Below are 16028 nucleotides of genomic sequence, written 5' to 3'. Positions count from 1 at the left end.
AAGATGAGTTAAATAACTAATGATAAAAAAAAGCAATAAATAGAGGGAAATGGAGAAAATACATTTGTGATATTGAAGAACTGAAAGCCCTGTTAAGACATAAAATGCAAAAAACATGAAGAAAAAAAATTGTGACTTAATTAAAATAAAATATTTGGGTAACAGGCCACCATAAACAGTATTAAAAGGGAAGTTACTATCTGGGAGAAAATATGCAATGTAAGCAGAGGATTACTATGATTAAATGGAAATAACTCCTCCCGACGAATAAGAAAGAGACTAACAATCTGCTACAAAACTAGTCAAAGGACATTAGCAGGCATTTCCCTAAAGAGGAAATATAACCGGTCTATAAACATATAAAAGTATGCTTAATGTGAATATAAAATATGAATATGAAAATGTTTGATCACGTTACCATCCGATAAATGAAAATTTAAAATAAGAAATATCTCTTTCTCATCAAATTGGCAAAGTAAAAATGTGATAATATCAAGAGCAAGTGAGGAAACTGGAACTCCTCTATTACAGGTCTGAATATACATTGGCGAGGCCACTTTAGAGGACATCATTGTCAGTATCTATTAAACTAAACATATGCCTGCTCCATGATCCAGAAATTCTACTTTTAAGCATCTACTGTAGAGAAGCGGTAAAGACTGTTGTTCCTTCCTGCACTGTTTGTAATGACAAGTAATTGGAAAGGATCCAACTGTTCATCAGCAGAGAACTGATTAAATAAATTGTACATTTATACTGTGAAAAACTATACAGACTCAGAGTATAAAAAAATGAGGTGGATCCACTGATCTGAGAGACATTGTTGAGTCAACAAATTGAGCAACAATATATAGAATATTAAGCCAATTGTTTAAAAAGGGAAAAAGACATGAAGTAGTGCTGTATGTAAAATGTCTGGAAGTATGCATACAAAAGGGATAACAGTGATAACTATAGTGAAAGTTGGAGGATGAGGAGGGGAATTATATTCAAAGGAGACTTTAAATGTAATGGAAATATTTTTAACAAGCATGTATTCATGCATTTATGAATTACTCGTATAATCAAAAATAAGTAAAGGCATTTCCAGTAATGGGAGAAACTTGAGACTGTTTATTTTCTAAGGAGGAGCAATTAATATAAAGGGAGAAGAAGAAAATACAAGAGAGGAGTTATTTGATGGAGAAAGGTCCCTTAGAGGTAGGAAAGAATGGGTGCGATCTAGAATTCAGTTGGAAGAGTTGAGCTTTAGATGAGAAGACGGCCAATCTCTAGGACCAGAGGAAAGGAGATAAACTTCTCTTTGCAGGGGTGGAGGCTGAGAGTGGAGAGAGGAGCTGGGGAGTTTGCTTTATGATGACCTCCATTTTACCTTCAGTGTAACAGTTTGTCCCCCACCGCCCTGGTGTCTTGTCCTCCTTGCTATAGATATCAGTAAATATGTCTTGACTGCCTTCCCCACCTATTCACCTCAAGCACATGAAAGGTTATTAGCCTCTCATTACCATGGGACTCTTTCCTCTTGTCATCTTTGTAAAGAGTAGCTTGTTACTGCCATTGAATATGCCCCTACATTCTGCAGTGCTGTGCTGAAAACAGGGTCCTAATAATGGGCCATACCAATGAACCAATTTCTACTGTTTGAAAGCCTTGGGAAACTGCTTTCAGTGGCTTGCCTTCTTAGTTCTGCTATATTCTGCTCTATACTCAAGAGTTATTTTGTTTCCTGTGCCTTCAGAGGACCACATTCCCAGCTTTCTGCCCAGAGAAATCTATGAAACCACCCCCCACTGGCATCCTACAGAGTTTTTTTTTTTCTTCAGCCTCACAAAGCCCTCTGTTGTTCCTCTTGAACAGTCAGCTAACTGAAGTTAGGGAGAAGTGGTGGAGAGCACTTCTGCCCTTTCCCTCTCCTTTAGATTTTAAGAGCCATCCAGCAGCTTGACCTTACCTTTTGTGTAAAATATAGTCACTCATTACAAGTTGCAATCCCTTTGTGATCCTTGGGTTCCAGATGGGGAATTGAAAAGAGAGTTTTTAGATGTCAGACATCAAAGGAAATTGAGGAAAATATCTGCATTCTTTCTTCCTCTCCTCTGAATCTTCTGACTTTCCTAGTGGCTGTCCCCCAAGTCTCTGGTGTTTTCTACTTTTATATCTGCTTTTAGGAGGAAAATCTTAAAAAGATTAGTAATTCTTTTCTGTTTTCTATTCTTTTAATCCTATTGTAAACATGTTGATGATAAAGTCACATCCTTTACTTCTCTTTGAATGGCGGTACAGATTTTTTTTGTTGTAGTGAATTTTCTTTCCTGTCATTAACCATCCTAGATAGTGGTGTTATAAAACAGTACTTTGCAAGATTGTCCTATGTAATTAATGAAAATCAAGGTACACTAGATGAAAGTATTATAAATCTGCACTGCGTTCATACCTGTAAGATGCTTGCTATAGGCTGTGTCAGCAACAAAGGTGTGGTTTTAAGATGAGAACAAATGAAAAGTACTGGAATATATAATTTAAATGTATATAACTTAAACTGTCATATTGATCTTAATCTGTTTATTTTGATTAGCCCTCACATTTTATAAACATGAAGCCAGCATACTTAACCTCTGAGATTTTTAAGTTATTTTTTCCTACGAACTTCCGTGGAGAGCAACTTTGATACAACTGTTTAACTGGATATTACTCTCCCAATCATACCTGATCGTTAGCTTTATAAAAAGATGGTAGGTTTGTTTTATAACTTGGGTAGTAGAAAGAATATTATATTTGGAATCAAATAGACCTTGATTTTACTCTTATCACTTACTAAGTGTGACCTTGATATAGTTAACTTCTCTAAAGCTAAATTTTCTCATCTTTAAAGTGGGAGATAATAGAAGTCTCAGAATACCTAGAGAATGAAAGAGGAAGAATATGTCTAAAAGAAAATAGTCATAAGTTCAGTTTTGATCAGACTGAGTTTGAAGTGCTACGGAAAAATTTAAATATATAAATTTTGATTGAGTGCTTTAAGGCTAAAGATTTTTTAGTTTATTGAGACTGTTCATTGCACTTAGTAAGATGATCCTGTGCTTCTATTATCCATAATCAGATAGTAGGATATGTGTCTCATGAAATTTCGTGAACACTATCCCCTTCCATTGTCCCCATGTCTCTCCTCATACTGTGCTCCTACAAGACTCCTCATCTAATGTTTGCCCAGCCAAGACTGACTCCGCATCTCTACTGTCATGCCCCTCTAGTTCACAGGCCGTAGTACCATAGGCCATAGTTCTCCATGACCTGCAGGGTGAGGTTGACATTACTCAGCTGAACAGGCTTTTCTGTTCCTTTTTCGTGATTCCTGTATTAGTGATCCCAATCAGGCCACATCTTTCTACTTCAAACTCTGGCTCCTAAATCTCGTTAGATCATTGTATATCCATGATGCAAATAAAGCCATGATGATTACTTGCAACTTCATGAGATGTATTTTTATTTACCTTTCTATTCCAAAGGGCAGTTTTCCACCTTGATTATTATCCATTGAAATCAAAATATGTTTGAATTTTCGCAAGAATGTGCATACTGTCTTCCATTTTACACAAAGTTGAAGTCAAATAAGAAGGTCTTATTTGGCAAGTAATCTTGAGACTAGAAGTATGGAGAAAAAGGCTCAGAACTCAAATATAAACTAGATCTCCATGTGGTCCAATCTGTGTACGCTGTCACTTTTGGAAGTACTCAAAGGTCAGATTGTATTCGGGCTCTCAGGAATTGCAGGGGGTAGGGGACTGCATTTGCCTCCATTGCTGCTTCTCTCAGCACTCTCCACTCTGATGGCAGACATGTGCTACCCTCCCCCATCACCTTGCAGTGCTCAACTTTTCACTTTCCACTCTCTTTCCAAACTCTTCAGACAAATCCTCCCCCTGAATATAGGCCCTTTGTCTTTTCATTTCTGTGCCTGTCCCCCTACTTCTTCACCTAGATTCTTGGATCTCTGTTTCCACCTATTCAGATGGCTAGAGGACCCAGAAGCTTGATTCACACTTGCAAGAAAAAGGGTGGAGTCTCCAGGAAAACACAGTTTTCTCAGTTGGCCTCTCTAACGATAAATTTTTGCAGAAGACTTTCTTTAAATTCTTTATCTCTCTCCAGACACATTTATAAATCAGCCCTTTGGGTTTTAAAAAATTATAGACTGACATGTAAATTAGAAGATTATAGGTGAATATGTGCACAGGCTCATATATTTAAAGATACTTATCTTGGTGGTTATCTTGTTTGATCTTGCACTGCAAATTTCTTGAGAAGAAGCTTTTTTTCCCCTGCGAATTCACAAAGCACATAGTACCAGGCTTCTCATATAATATCATGAATTCTTGAGAAATGTGATTGATCAATTTACTGACAGAGAACTCAATGTTAGAATTTTAGGAAAATGTATTTTCTATTTTCTTTTGTATCCCTGCAAAAGAAACCCAAAGGAACCAGTTGAGATTTTATGCAAGATTCTGTCCTAATAAATTCCTATAGGCAATGAATTTCCCCCACATTGTTGTATAAAACTTTATAGTTTCATTTCAGTTGCCTCCTTAGATGGTCATCTGAAAATGATTATATCTTTAATTAATCTAAGTGTTTATTCTGAAGAATCATGGGACAAATATTGGTCAGAAATGCTATAGCAAATGCATTTTTTTTTTTTTGTTTTGTTTTTTTTTTGTTTTTTGGGGGGGGAGGAAGGCAGGAAGGAAGGGAAGAAGGACGGTAGAGAGGAAGGAAGGGATGAAGGAAGGAAGGAAGGGAGGAAGCGGGGAGGGAGGGAGGGAGGGAGGGAAGGGAAGAAAGGAAATCAAGCAATGAAAGAGACATTGCCGACCTGGATCTAGAGGTTTACAAGTTGATTTCTTTTTTTTTGAGAGAAGGAAAGAAAAAAAAAAAAATAATAAGTAAAGGAGAGGAAGAAAGAGGAAGAGAAAGAGGGAGAGTAAATGGAAATATTGCTTTATTTTGAAAAAAATTGGGTATTAATAATGGCCAATGTTTCATTTAAACTAATGGGTAGGTGTGATGTGGTATTGACAAGAATGTATATTTTGTGTATTTGAAGTGGAGAGCTCTATAAATATTTATTAAGTTTACTTGTTCTGGATCTGAGTTCGAGTCCTTGATATCCTTATTAATTTTCTGTCTCATTGAATCTAAGTCTCCTATCTGGGTGTTAGGATCGTTAGCTCTTGTTGTTGCATTGATCCTTTTACCACTATATCTTTGTTGCTTTAAAATCTATTTTATCCGATACAAGAATTGCAACTCCTGCTTTTTATTTATTTATTATTTATTTTTGCTCTCCATTTGGTTGGTAAATCTTTCTCCATCCCTTTGTTTTGAGTCTTTGTGTATCCTTGCATGTGAAACAGGTCTGGATGTAACATGCCGTTGGGTTTTGGCTGTGTCTTTTGATTGGGAATTTAGTCAATTTAAATTTAGGGTTACTGCCATTTGATGTTGACTGGCTGTTTTATCCATGTGTTGGTGTAAATTCTTCTTTAGCAAATGCATTTTTTATAATGTAAATGAGATAAAAATATAGCCATCACTTTTCAATACTATATGCTGGACTTCAAACTGAATCATTTTAGAACTGGAATGTGTTCAGAAAGGGTCATTTTTTCTATTAAAGTTTCGTGCATTTATGTTATTTTACCAGATTTAAGCTGCTTATTATTAATACTAAGACAAAATGGTTTCTTCAGTAATTTGGGAAATAATAAACAGCCTCATTTAGAGAGCACTCTGGCCTGGATTTGGTCCATGAACTTATGGATGTGAAGCTGTTTAGTGTGCTTAAGACCTTGATGATCCTTTCAAGAGAGACTGTTTGGATTAGGTGCCCCGTGATGTGTTTGCTTCTTGCAAAGTTTGGTTTGAAGTAGTCGGGACAAGACTGTGAACAAAGCCCTGGGAATCATAGAACTGGGAAGGATCTCAAGAGATCACTTTACTTAGCCCTTGTCTCCAAAGAGGAGAATTTGCAAATCATTCAAGTCAGGCAGCTGCTGATCCTTTGTTAGTGAGACATCCCAGAGTGGGAGTCTTTGATTGGGCCAAAGTGACTGTTTTAGAAGAAAGCACCCAGCATTCTTGTTTTCCTGTCACATATGAAATGTGAACAATGATGTGGGGGATATCCATTTGGTTTCTTGGGTGGTTGATGGTATAAGGGGATTGCTTATGACATTTCAAAACCTGGAAGATGCTGATATTTAGTTTAATTTTTTGTTGACTTATTCTTTTTTAAATCAGAGTGTTACTCTTAGCATTTATCTGAGTCACTTTATAGCAGGGGTTGCAAAACTCAACGTCCCATGGAGGGCAAACAAGGAATCTGAAGTAAAGCAATGAGGGCCGGATAGAGTGGTAGTATCTGTGCTTAAATTGGGGAGCACAGATCCTGAGGACTAAGACCATTCAGACTGAATTTTTTTAAAAAGGTAGTGTTGGCCAAACAAATGCTCTGCTAGCCATTTTTTTTTTCGCTTGTGTGTCTCTTTCTTTGTGACTCTAGTTTAATAACCGATATGCCCACAGATGTGTAAATTACCAGTTAATCTATGTGTATAGTTTCATTTTTCTCACAAAAAAAATTTGGGACGGTTGGGGTAACTGTTTCTAATCTAGATATTCTTGCCATTGGATATTCCTTTCCAAAATGATTGATGATTTGATTTAGGCTGATGAAGGTTAGCCATGTAACCTACTTTACTTCTCTATAAGGATTTACAACTAGATCAATATATCATAAAAGTGAAGCTGTAAAAGATCTTGGAATGATCTTGCCAGAACATGCTTTTATTGTATTTCATTTTTATTTTTATGACTTATTTTATTTATTTACTTATTTCTTTAGAGACAGGGTCTTCTTGTTACCTAGTCGTAGCTCACAGTAACCTTGAAGTCCTGGGATCAAGCGATCCTCCACCTTAGCCTTTTGAGTAGCTAGGACTCCAGGAGCACACAACATACTCAGCTAATTTTTTTTTTTTTGGATAGAGACAAGGTCTTTCTATGTTGCCCAAGGTGGTTTCAACCTCCTGGGCTCAAGCAATCCTTTGGCATGCTGTGCTAGGATTACAGGCATAAGCCACTGCCTTGGGCCAAAACATGCTTTTAGGAAGGACAGTGTCTAAAGTAGGGGAAAAAAACTCAGATGCCTTTACACAGGACTTCTATGTTGTGCACCTCCAGGCAGCAGGCTTCTCAGTAGTCTACACAAATGGCTAGGCACTGCACAAAGGTGAGGGAGCACCAGCATTCACAGGGACTGCACTGTGGCTGTGCAGTGATGCAGCCCTGCTTTCAAGTCTAGGCAAGCAAAATACCTTTAGGAAGCAGTTGATTCTAAGATGTAAGTGAATGTTAAGTACCAAGGCCAAACTGAAGAACACATCTCACAAAAAGGCACTCAAATTCTGATAAGTTTAAACATTCTTGTAGGCAACTTTTACTGCCAGCTTGAGATCCCTGCTCTAAATCAAGGAATAAGAGGTGTCTTTCAGATCACTCTAGAATCTTTGCATTAATTGTGATTCTCTTGGTTGCATATAACTGAATTCCAACTCAAAGCAGAGAAGATTTCTTGTCTCACGTAACTGGTTTAGCTGAAAGAAGAATTGAAGGGAGTGATATAAAAATCAGGGCCTTTGGCTGGGTGAGGTGGTTCACGCCTGGAATCCCAGCACTTCAGGAGGCTGAGGTGGGTGGATCATCTGAGGTCAGGAGTTCAAGAACAGCCTGGCCAACACGGTGAGACCTTGTCTCTACTAAAATACAAAAATTAGCCTGCCGTGGTGGCAGGCACCTGTAGTCCCAGTTACTTGGGAGGCTGAGGCAGAAGAATTACTTGAACCTGGGAGGCAGAGGTTGCAGTGAGCCGAAATTTCACCACTGCATTCCAGCCCAATGGACAGAGTAAGACTCTGTCTCAAAGAAAAAAAAGTTAAAAAACATAAGCTGAGTGTGGTGGCTCATGCCTGTTATCCCAGCACTTTGAGAGGCTGAGGCAGGCAGATCACCTTAGGTCACAAGTTCAAGACCAGCCTGGCCAACATGGTGAAACCCTATCTCTACAAAAATACAAAAATTAGCCGGGCATAATGGTGGGTGCCTGTAATCCCAACTACTCGAAAGGCTGAGGCAGGAGAATCTCTTGAACCATGGAGGCTGAGGTTGCAGTGAGCTGAGATCATACCACTGCACTTCAGCCCAGGTGAAGAAAAAAAATTGGGGTCTTTACTGCTTGACCTGGGTTTCTGACATAGCCATATTCCTTCACCCATCTGAACTTTACTTGGCCCTGCTTCCTTGTGCTAAGGGGAGGGCATATAGCCTTTAGTAGGGACCCCAGCAAAAAAGAAAACTTATTTTCTTCTCAAAGTCTACACAGAAGATATGAAGACACTTATTTGCTCTGCTTGAGTCATGTCATCAGCTTATTGCAATGATTTAATAGCTGTTACAGGTGGGACAGTGGTTGGAAGAACCGAGTTGGGATTAGGTAGTATGATTAGCCAGGCCTGAGTCATGGGGTCCATATAGCTGCCTGCTCCTCCTGAGCTTGTAGAAGGAGACTGGGAGCTTATTACTAGAAAAGGGACTAAGAAAGCTTGCTGGGCAGAAAAATAGACCTCTCAAAGTCTACTATTCTCTTAAATTCCCCAGAATGATTGGCCTTCTCACATGTTTTCTCCCTTCTTGGTAGCACAGGAAATGCCCCGTGATCAAAATCTTGCTGGAAATGTTACAAGTTCCGTGTTCATTTACGAGTTACATAACTTAACTGATGAGAAGATTATTTTTATATATGACAAAACTGAATTGTGTTAATTGTGCTAATTTTGAATTGCTATTGTTTTTGGTTGAAATCTCTAAAATTTCAGCTACTGAATTTATGCACTATGAAACATTCTGAAAGTGAAACAATTAAGAGTCATTTACCATATTTCTGTATAAAAGACCCAATAACCCCTTGGGACTGCCTATGAGGGGTTGAGAGACTTTATTCTAGAAAGAGGGCTACAGTGGACAGAAATTAACTGCTCTGGGGATTTCAAAAAAAACTGCTTTTCACTTATTTGGGATCTCAGAACTGTGGGAAAGGCAAGTATGGGTGAGGGGGAAATGTATATTTAAAATAGGGGAACTTAACTTTCATTCTCTTCCAAATTAGTTGTGTTGATATTAAGCAAAGATTTTTTCAGATTAAACATATATTTAGCATATTTCTATAAGGTTAAAAAATTTGTCCTTAGTACTAATTGTTTGGTTTGTGTTTTCTGAGTGAACTAGTATGTTTTGCTTCTAACAACTGTTTATAAATACATATAAATTGTTTTTTCTTCTGATTTTTAATTTTTCTAAGACTGAACTGTTAAATGTAACTATTAAACTAAGACTAAACTTTTAAGATGCTGCTTCATCTGCCTCTCTCCTCAAAAAAATGAAATCAGTCCTATCCAGTTCTCTAAGTCCAACCTGGTCCTGTCTAAGCATAGTTTGTGTAACTGTTTTTCAGAAATACCTAGAGGGAATTCTTTGGTTGGACAAAATGTAGTTAGAAGAACTCTGCTGACATCACTTATAAAATGCATGATCCTGTTACTATGTATTATTTCTTATTTGTTTTCCGTTATGCTGTCTCTTTGAGGGACTATATGTCTTATTTTTTGGTTTAGTGAACTAAATTATTACTACAATAATGATTTGTTGTTTGTTACTTTCATTTAGACACTGTATATGGAGAGTCTTAAAGCCTTTGCATCTGAAGGTAAACAAAATGAGATCTCACTCTGGGCAGATCCTCCAGACAGTCTTCTACTTGGAGCCTAGTTAAACAAATAAAGAGTCATAAAAATGGAAAAACTAAACGTTAAAATGACTTGTTTTTTTTTTCCAGCATGTAAATGTGATATGTTTGGAGTGACACTTAAATTATAATCTTCAAAGGGTCAAGGCTTTATTTTTTGTTTTGCTCATGCAAATATTAAAAGATAAGAAATGGTAAAATATCTTAGCTTTATAATTTAAACTTCTAGGAAAAGTGCATTTTGCCAAAACAAAAAAAACAGAGAGGGTTTCTACAATGGAAATTTCCTCTGATGATCAAACCCTGGATTTGTAAAGGGTTGATTTATTTACATGTCAGGGCTGTCTCTAGCTGAGATGGATTAAGCAATAGTCTACATTGTTGATTTTAGGAAGCTCAGAAACATTTCTTAACAAAAATGTTCATTGCTGAAATTAATCACTAGCTTTTCATTCCTTTCATTAATTACTATTCTCTCTGTCTTTTAAAAATACTGCTGAAAAGGTAGTATACACATCTGGTTATTACCAAGTTAGTGTAGAGTCTTCTTTACTATTTTTATTGTTAAAACAGCTTTGTTGAGACGTAATTCAAATATTAAAGCATTTACTCTTTAAAGTATGCAATTTAGTTGTTTTTAGAACAAATATGCAACCATCAATCACCATTATTTAATTTTAAAACATTTTATTATCCCAAAAGGAAGCTCTATACCATACCTATTAGCAGTCACTCTCCATTTTCCCTTCCTTCTAGCACCTGTCAAACACTAACCTACTTTCTATCTGTGGGATTTTCATATTCTAAACATTTTCTACAAATAGAATCACAATATATGGCCTTTTTGGACTGACTTTTTAAAATTAATGTGTTCTCAGGTTTTTGTCCTTCTTGTGGCTTGTATCAGTACTGTCTTCTCCTTGCCACATACTATCCCATGGAATGGATACAGTACATCTTGGTTATCTACTCATCTGCTGACGTCATTTGTGTTGTTTCCACTTTTTGGCTAAATAATGAATAATGCTGTTGTGAACATTCATTACAAATGTTTGTGCGGACACATGTTTTTAATACTGCTGGGTATATACCTAGCCGGGTAATATGAGGTTTACATTTTGAGGAACCATAAGACTGTTTTTCAAAGAAGCTGTACCATTTTACATTTCCAGCAACAATGTATGAGGGTTCCAATTTGCCCACATTCTCACCAGCACTTCTCATTGTCTCTTTTTCTGTTTTAGCCATTCTAGTGACTGTGAAATTGCATCTTATTGTGGTTTTAATTTGCATTTCCCTAATGACTAATGATGTTGAGCATCTTTTCATATGCTATTGGCCATTTGCATATCTTTCTGGAGAAATGTCTATTCAAATCTGTTGCCCATTTTTTAATTAGACTGTTTGTCTTCTTTTTATTGAGTTGTAAGATTTCTTTGTATGTTACGGATTATGGATATGATGACAAGTTCCTTGCCAGATAGATAAAATTTGCAAACATTATCTCCATTGTCTTGTCTTTGCACTTATTTGATTGTGTCCTTTGAAACACAAAAGTTTTTAGTTTTGATGAAGTGCAGCTTATTTTTTTAATTTGCCTCTTTGTGCTTTTGATGTCACATCTAAAAAACCATTGCCTAATTTATGTCATGAAGATTTGTTTTCTTCCAAGATTTTCTTTTTAACTTTTATCTCTTAAATTAGGTCTGTGATTCATTTTGAGTTAATTTTTGTACATGGTCTGAGGTAGGAGTCCAGCTTTATTCTTTTGCATGTGGCTATCCAGTTGTCCAAAGATCATTTGTTAAAAAGACCATTCTTTCCTCCCGTGAATAGAGTTGGGACCCTTGTTGAAAATCAACGATCATAAATATAAAGTTCTATTTCTGGATTCTTAATTTTAATTTATTGATCCATATTTATAGCCTTATGCCAGTATCTCTCCATCTTAATTATTCTAGCTTTGTAGTAAGTTTTGAAATAGGGACGTGTGAGTCATCTATGTTGGTTTTTTCTTTTCAAGATTGTTTTAGCTATTCTGTCTCCTTTGACTTTCCGTATAAATTTTAGAAGAATATTGTCAATTTCTGCAAGTAAGCCAGCATCAGTTTAGGGAGTGTGCTATGTACACAGTGTTAAGACTTGTACCTTACAGCCCTGCTGAACTTGTTTCTTACTTCAAATAATGTTATAGTAAATTCCTTAGAATTTTCTACATACAAGATTATGTCATGTGCAAATAGAGAATTCTATATCTGGCAATATTTTTCTCAAAAATGAAAAAGAAATTAAGACATTCCAAGATAAACAAAAACTGAGCAAATTTATCACCAACAAACTAGCCAGTAAGTTTAGGCAAGATAATGAAATAACTTACCTTAAATTCCTTGAATTCCTCGGTCTCCCAGCCTACATACAAGGGTCCCTACATGTTTGCTGGGGCATACCTTTAATGCTGAGGAAGTTTGTAACACTATCTTTCTTCTCACTTTCTGTTAGTGCAGTCTCAAGGCCAGCCAGAGGTGAATAATAACATCCTCCTCAGGTATTTTCTGCGCATACATATAGTCCTGCACGTGTGTGGCCTTCCTGATTCCCAGGAGTACATCAGAGGTTTTTGAAGCCCCTTATACACATCATATTTCACAGATTTTTTTTTCTAAGTTTTTGGCTACCTTCTTGTTTATTTCACTGGTATTGCAGCTTTGCCAACTGTGATGTTAAACACTTGCCACTGATCTTTTTCAACAAACATCCCTAGGACAGGGCTGCTCAAGCTGAGTGAACTCTGAATCAGGTCTAACAAAGACAAGAACTGTGAGTGGAGCTTTTCCAGACAGCTCCCAGATGAGTCAGAGAGTGGTAGCTCTTTGAGGATGGGACATTTTGAGGAGCCCCAAATCCATACTACCCCCTGTAGTGGTTGCAAGGCTGCTGGATTTCACAGCTCCAGTGTTTCAAGGCTGTTGTTTTTCAAGGCTACCATGGAGCTAGGGAGAGGTGCTGGGAATGTTCAAGTTAAAATACCACAAAGCTCACAGTTCCTACTGAGTTTAGCATTTTGTCTTACATAAACACTTCTTGGATTGGTGTGAGCCTTTGGACAATTTCCAGAGTTCTGAAAAAGTTGATTTTTGACAATTTTTGCCACTGATATTATTGTTCTTGTGGAGTAATGTATTTCAAAGATCATTACACCACTGTTTCTCTTTCTTTATTTATAACTAGTATTTTTCCTTGGGACAGATGATACCAGAAGCACATGAAAAGGCTTAGTGTCCAATGAAGAGTGGTTACAAGATTGAGTTGGAATGGAGGCTCTACAGAAGGGACTGAAAACAAAATTTTCCTGATTACATTTCCTTATTTAATGTTTAATTGTAGCAATGTAATAAATAAATGGCCATGGGAGTATATATAGGTCGAGCCTTATCCTTTTTATTTTACAGTGTTCTATGAAGCTATGCCGTCTGTTTTTCCATCCCACAGCAGATGGGAGTAGGGAGACCACATATTAGAGACAGGCATACTAGGATAACTGGCAGTGAGAAAGAGGATTTTAGCATAAAAAAGTAGACATAAGAATCAGCAGGTGCCAATGTAGCCTACTAACATACTCACTTTTCATAGGCTATATCTATACCAAAATGAAAATGTGAATTTGTTCTCTGTATTCTTTGTTTTTAAAGATAGATAAAGCCTAGTATATTTTGCATTATTTTTTCTATCAAAAATCGATAAAATGTTTAAGGTTAGATATTTAAAATTTTAGACTTCATTTACCTAGAGCATTTATGGCCAAGAAATATCATATATCCAAACGATATTGCTAATGGGACATCAGTATTTCATTGTTGAGGAAAATGTTTCTTTAATTATACACCTAAATTCGTCATAGTTCCAACATCTTAAAAGTTGAGAATTTCAACAATTTATTGTCTCCAGCTAAAGACACATGAAGAAAAATGATTAACCTCTTCAAAAGTAGAACATTGAATCACACAGTAACAATACTTTCCTGCACATTCCCTGTATTAAGTCTTTTAAATTTGTCAGCACTGATAACACTTTCCACCTACACAGCAAAAGATGCATTGACTTGTTGCTGAAGATATTATTGTTAGTTTAATAGTTGCACAAGGTGCTCAGGACTTAAGTGACCACTTCAGAATACTCTCCATTCAAAACTGTGTTTTAGGAGGCCCTTATAATGATAGATCACTCAACACACAGGCATGCAAGCATATGAAATATGGAACTGTAGATAGGACATTGACTGAAGTAGTAGAGCAGGATTTCTAATGCCAACAGTAAGGAGTGAACTCAGAGGAGCCATCTATCAAAAAATCTACCCACAACATGGGTACCAATAGCTGATGTCATCATAGCTGGTTGGATGAAAACATCTTGGAGATAAGGGAGCCACTTGTAACAAAAAAACAAATATAAAGCTACAGAAGTTTACTGTTCAATGTAGCATAGCTAAAAGACCCAGTTTTGAAAGTCTACTTCATTTCATGCTTATATTTTTACAAGCTTATATTCAAAAGCTGAGAAGATCCAGCCTTTGGGTTCTTAAGACCACCATCAAATCAAGGGCTCCTCTGCAGGACTGAAGAATATGTATGGACTAGCATCTTCTACCAAAAAGTCATTCTAAGAAAATAGAGGAGGGGAAATCCTAGAGGATTTCAGTTGGTGCTTAGTATTAAGTAGGGAATTACATTACAAGTTATATGGTGGCAAACAGAGTATGTTCCTCCTCTTCTAGGAAGTGACTATCATTGTGGGTGTTTACCATGTGAAGTACCAGGTGTCAGATTGACAGTTTGCCAAATTACAGGTGTTGTTTCCCCAGGACTTTTTTTCAATATATTCTTTGATTCAAGTCAAGTATATACTAAAAGATGAGGAATATATTTAAGATGACTGAACTCCGTTTGAGTTACACGTCCTTTCTTAGGGAACAGGATTGATGTGCTGCTGTTCCTAGACAAAAATGTAAATTCTAGCAGATACTCACAAATATAAATTTTAAATAGATATTTCTATAAAGTTGTTGTGTAGTGTTTAATAAGATTGTTATTAGAATACAAGACATTTAATTCATATGCGGTTAGCCATGTTGATACTAAAAGTGTGTCATTCTTTATTGCAGTTTCCTGGCAGGTTACAATGGTACCATCTTTGCCTATGGGCAAACAGGCAGCGGGAAGACATTCACTATCACAGGGGGTGCAGAGCGTTACAGTGACCGAGGCATTATCCCAAGGACACTGTCATACATTTTTGAACAGTTACAAAAGGTATGAAACTTTTTGTTCATATCATTTTGTATTTGATATATTCAGCAAAAATTTATTGAAAGCAGGAAATGTATTATGACATTTTATTTTATTGTGTCTAAATGATAAAGTATTATTGTGTCATAACTCTGGCCTTTACCTTTAAGGAAAGGTTGGGATTTTGCTGGAGAAGTGAAAATGAAGAAGGTGCTTCTCATTAAAGGACTGCTATTTCAGCAAAGGCTCAAGGAGAGCTCCTTCAACGAAGGTTGAAAGAACAGACAACACCTTTTACCAACTCATATCTTACATTCCTCAAGAAACTGAGGAATGCCTTCATATCAAAGCAGACCTTCCTTTGAGCTACTAAAACACTAAATAGGATAGTATGATTGTTACCATTTTACACTTGATAGAAGCCCAGAGGAATTTACCAGAGTACAAATACCACTGTAATTATTATTACTATATAAAAGGGATCTCTATCTATATTATATGTATCTTTTATTGAGTGCCTCAAAATGCCAGTAGCTTTATCAGTTTTACCAGTATTTGATAGAACATATGATGCAACTTATCATTTTATAGCTGGGAAAACTGAGCCTCAGGTTAAATATTTTCCTCTGGGCCCACATCCTATAAGTAGAGCTGATTGGGAGTTCTAGCCCAACTCCATCTGATGCATGACTCTGTGCTTTGTGCCATTACATGTATTGCCGCTGTACCTCAGACAGGCTTTATTTTGTTGGTTGTGCTCAAACAAATTCCCTATAATGAGTCACATACCTTCTCTGAGTTTCAGTTTTCCCTTCTGTAAAAGCAGAGACTGAATTGTACTAGAGAATCTCCAGTGTCCCTACTAGTTCCAGATATTCCTTGGTTGT

General features: G+C 36.6%; 1 protein-coding gene across 7 annotated transcripts in view; it reads left to right on the top strand.

Moving 5' to 3' along the window:
• The window catches only part of KIF6 (kinesin family member 6), a 412611-nt gene that overhangs the window by 82667 nt on the left and 313916 nt on the right, over positions 1 to 16028 (top strand). For all 7 annotated transcript variants that reach the window (XR_013534802.1, XR_013534801.1, XM_035295546.3 and 4 more), the window contains one exon: positions 15018 to 15165. Coding sequence is in view for 3 of the 7 variants with exons in the window: in XM_035295546.3 (XP_035151437.1) it covers positions 15018 to 15165 (148 nt within the window). In the remaining 4 variants the exon portion in view is untranslated. The remainder of the gene's footprint in view (positions 1 to 15017; positions 15166 to 16028) is intronic.

Source organism: Callithrix jacchus, chromosome 4 (assembly GCF_049354715.1).
Source record: "Callithrix jacchus isolate 240 chromosome 4, calJac240_pri, whole genome shotgun sequence".
Taxonomy (NCBI): domain Eukaryota; kingdom Metazoa; phylum Chordata; class Mammalia; order Primates; family Cebidae; genus Callithrix; species Callithrix jacchus.
This window is presented reverse-complemented; position numbering and strand designations above follow the sequence as displayed.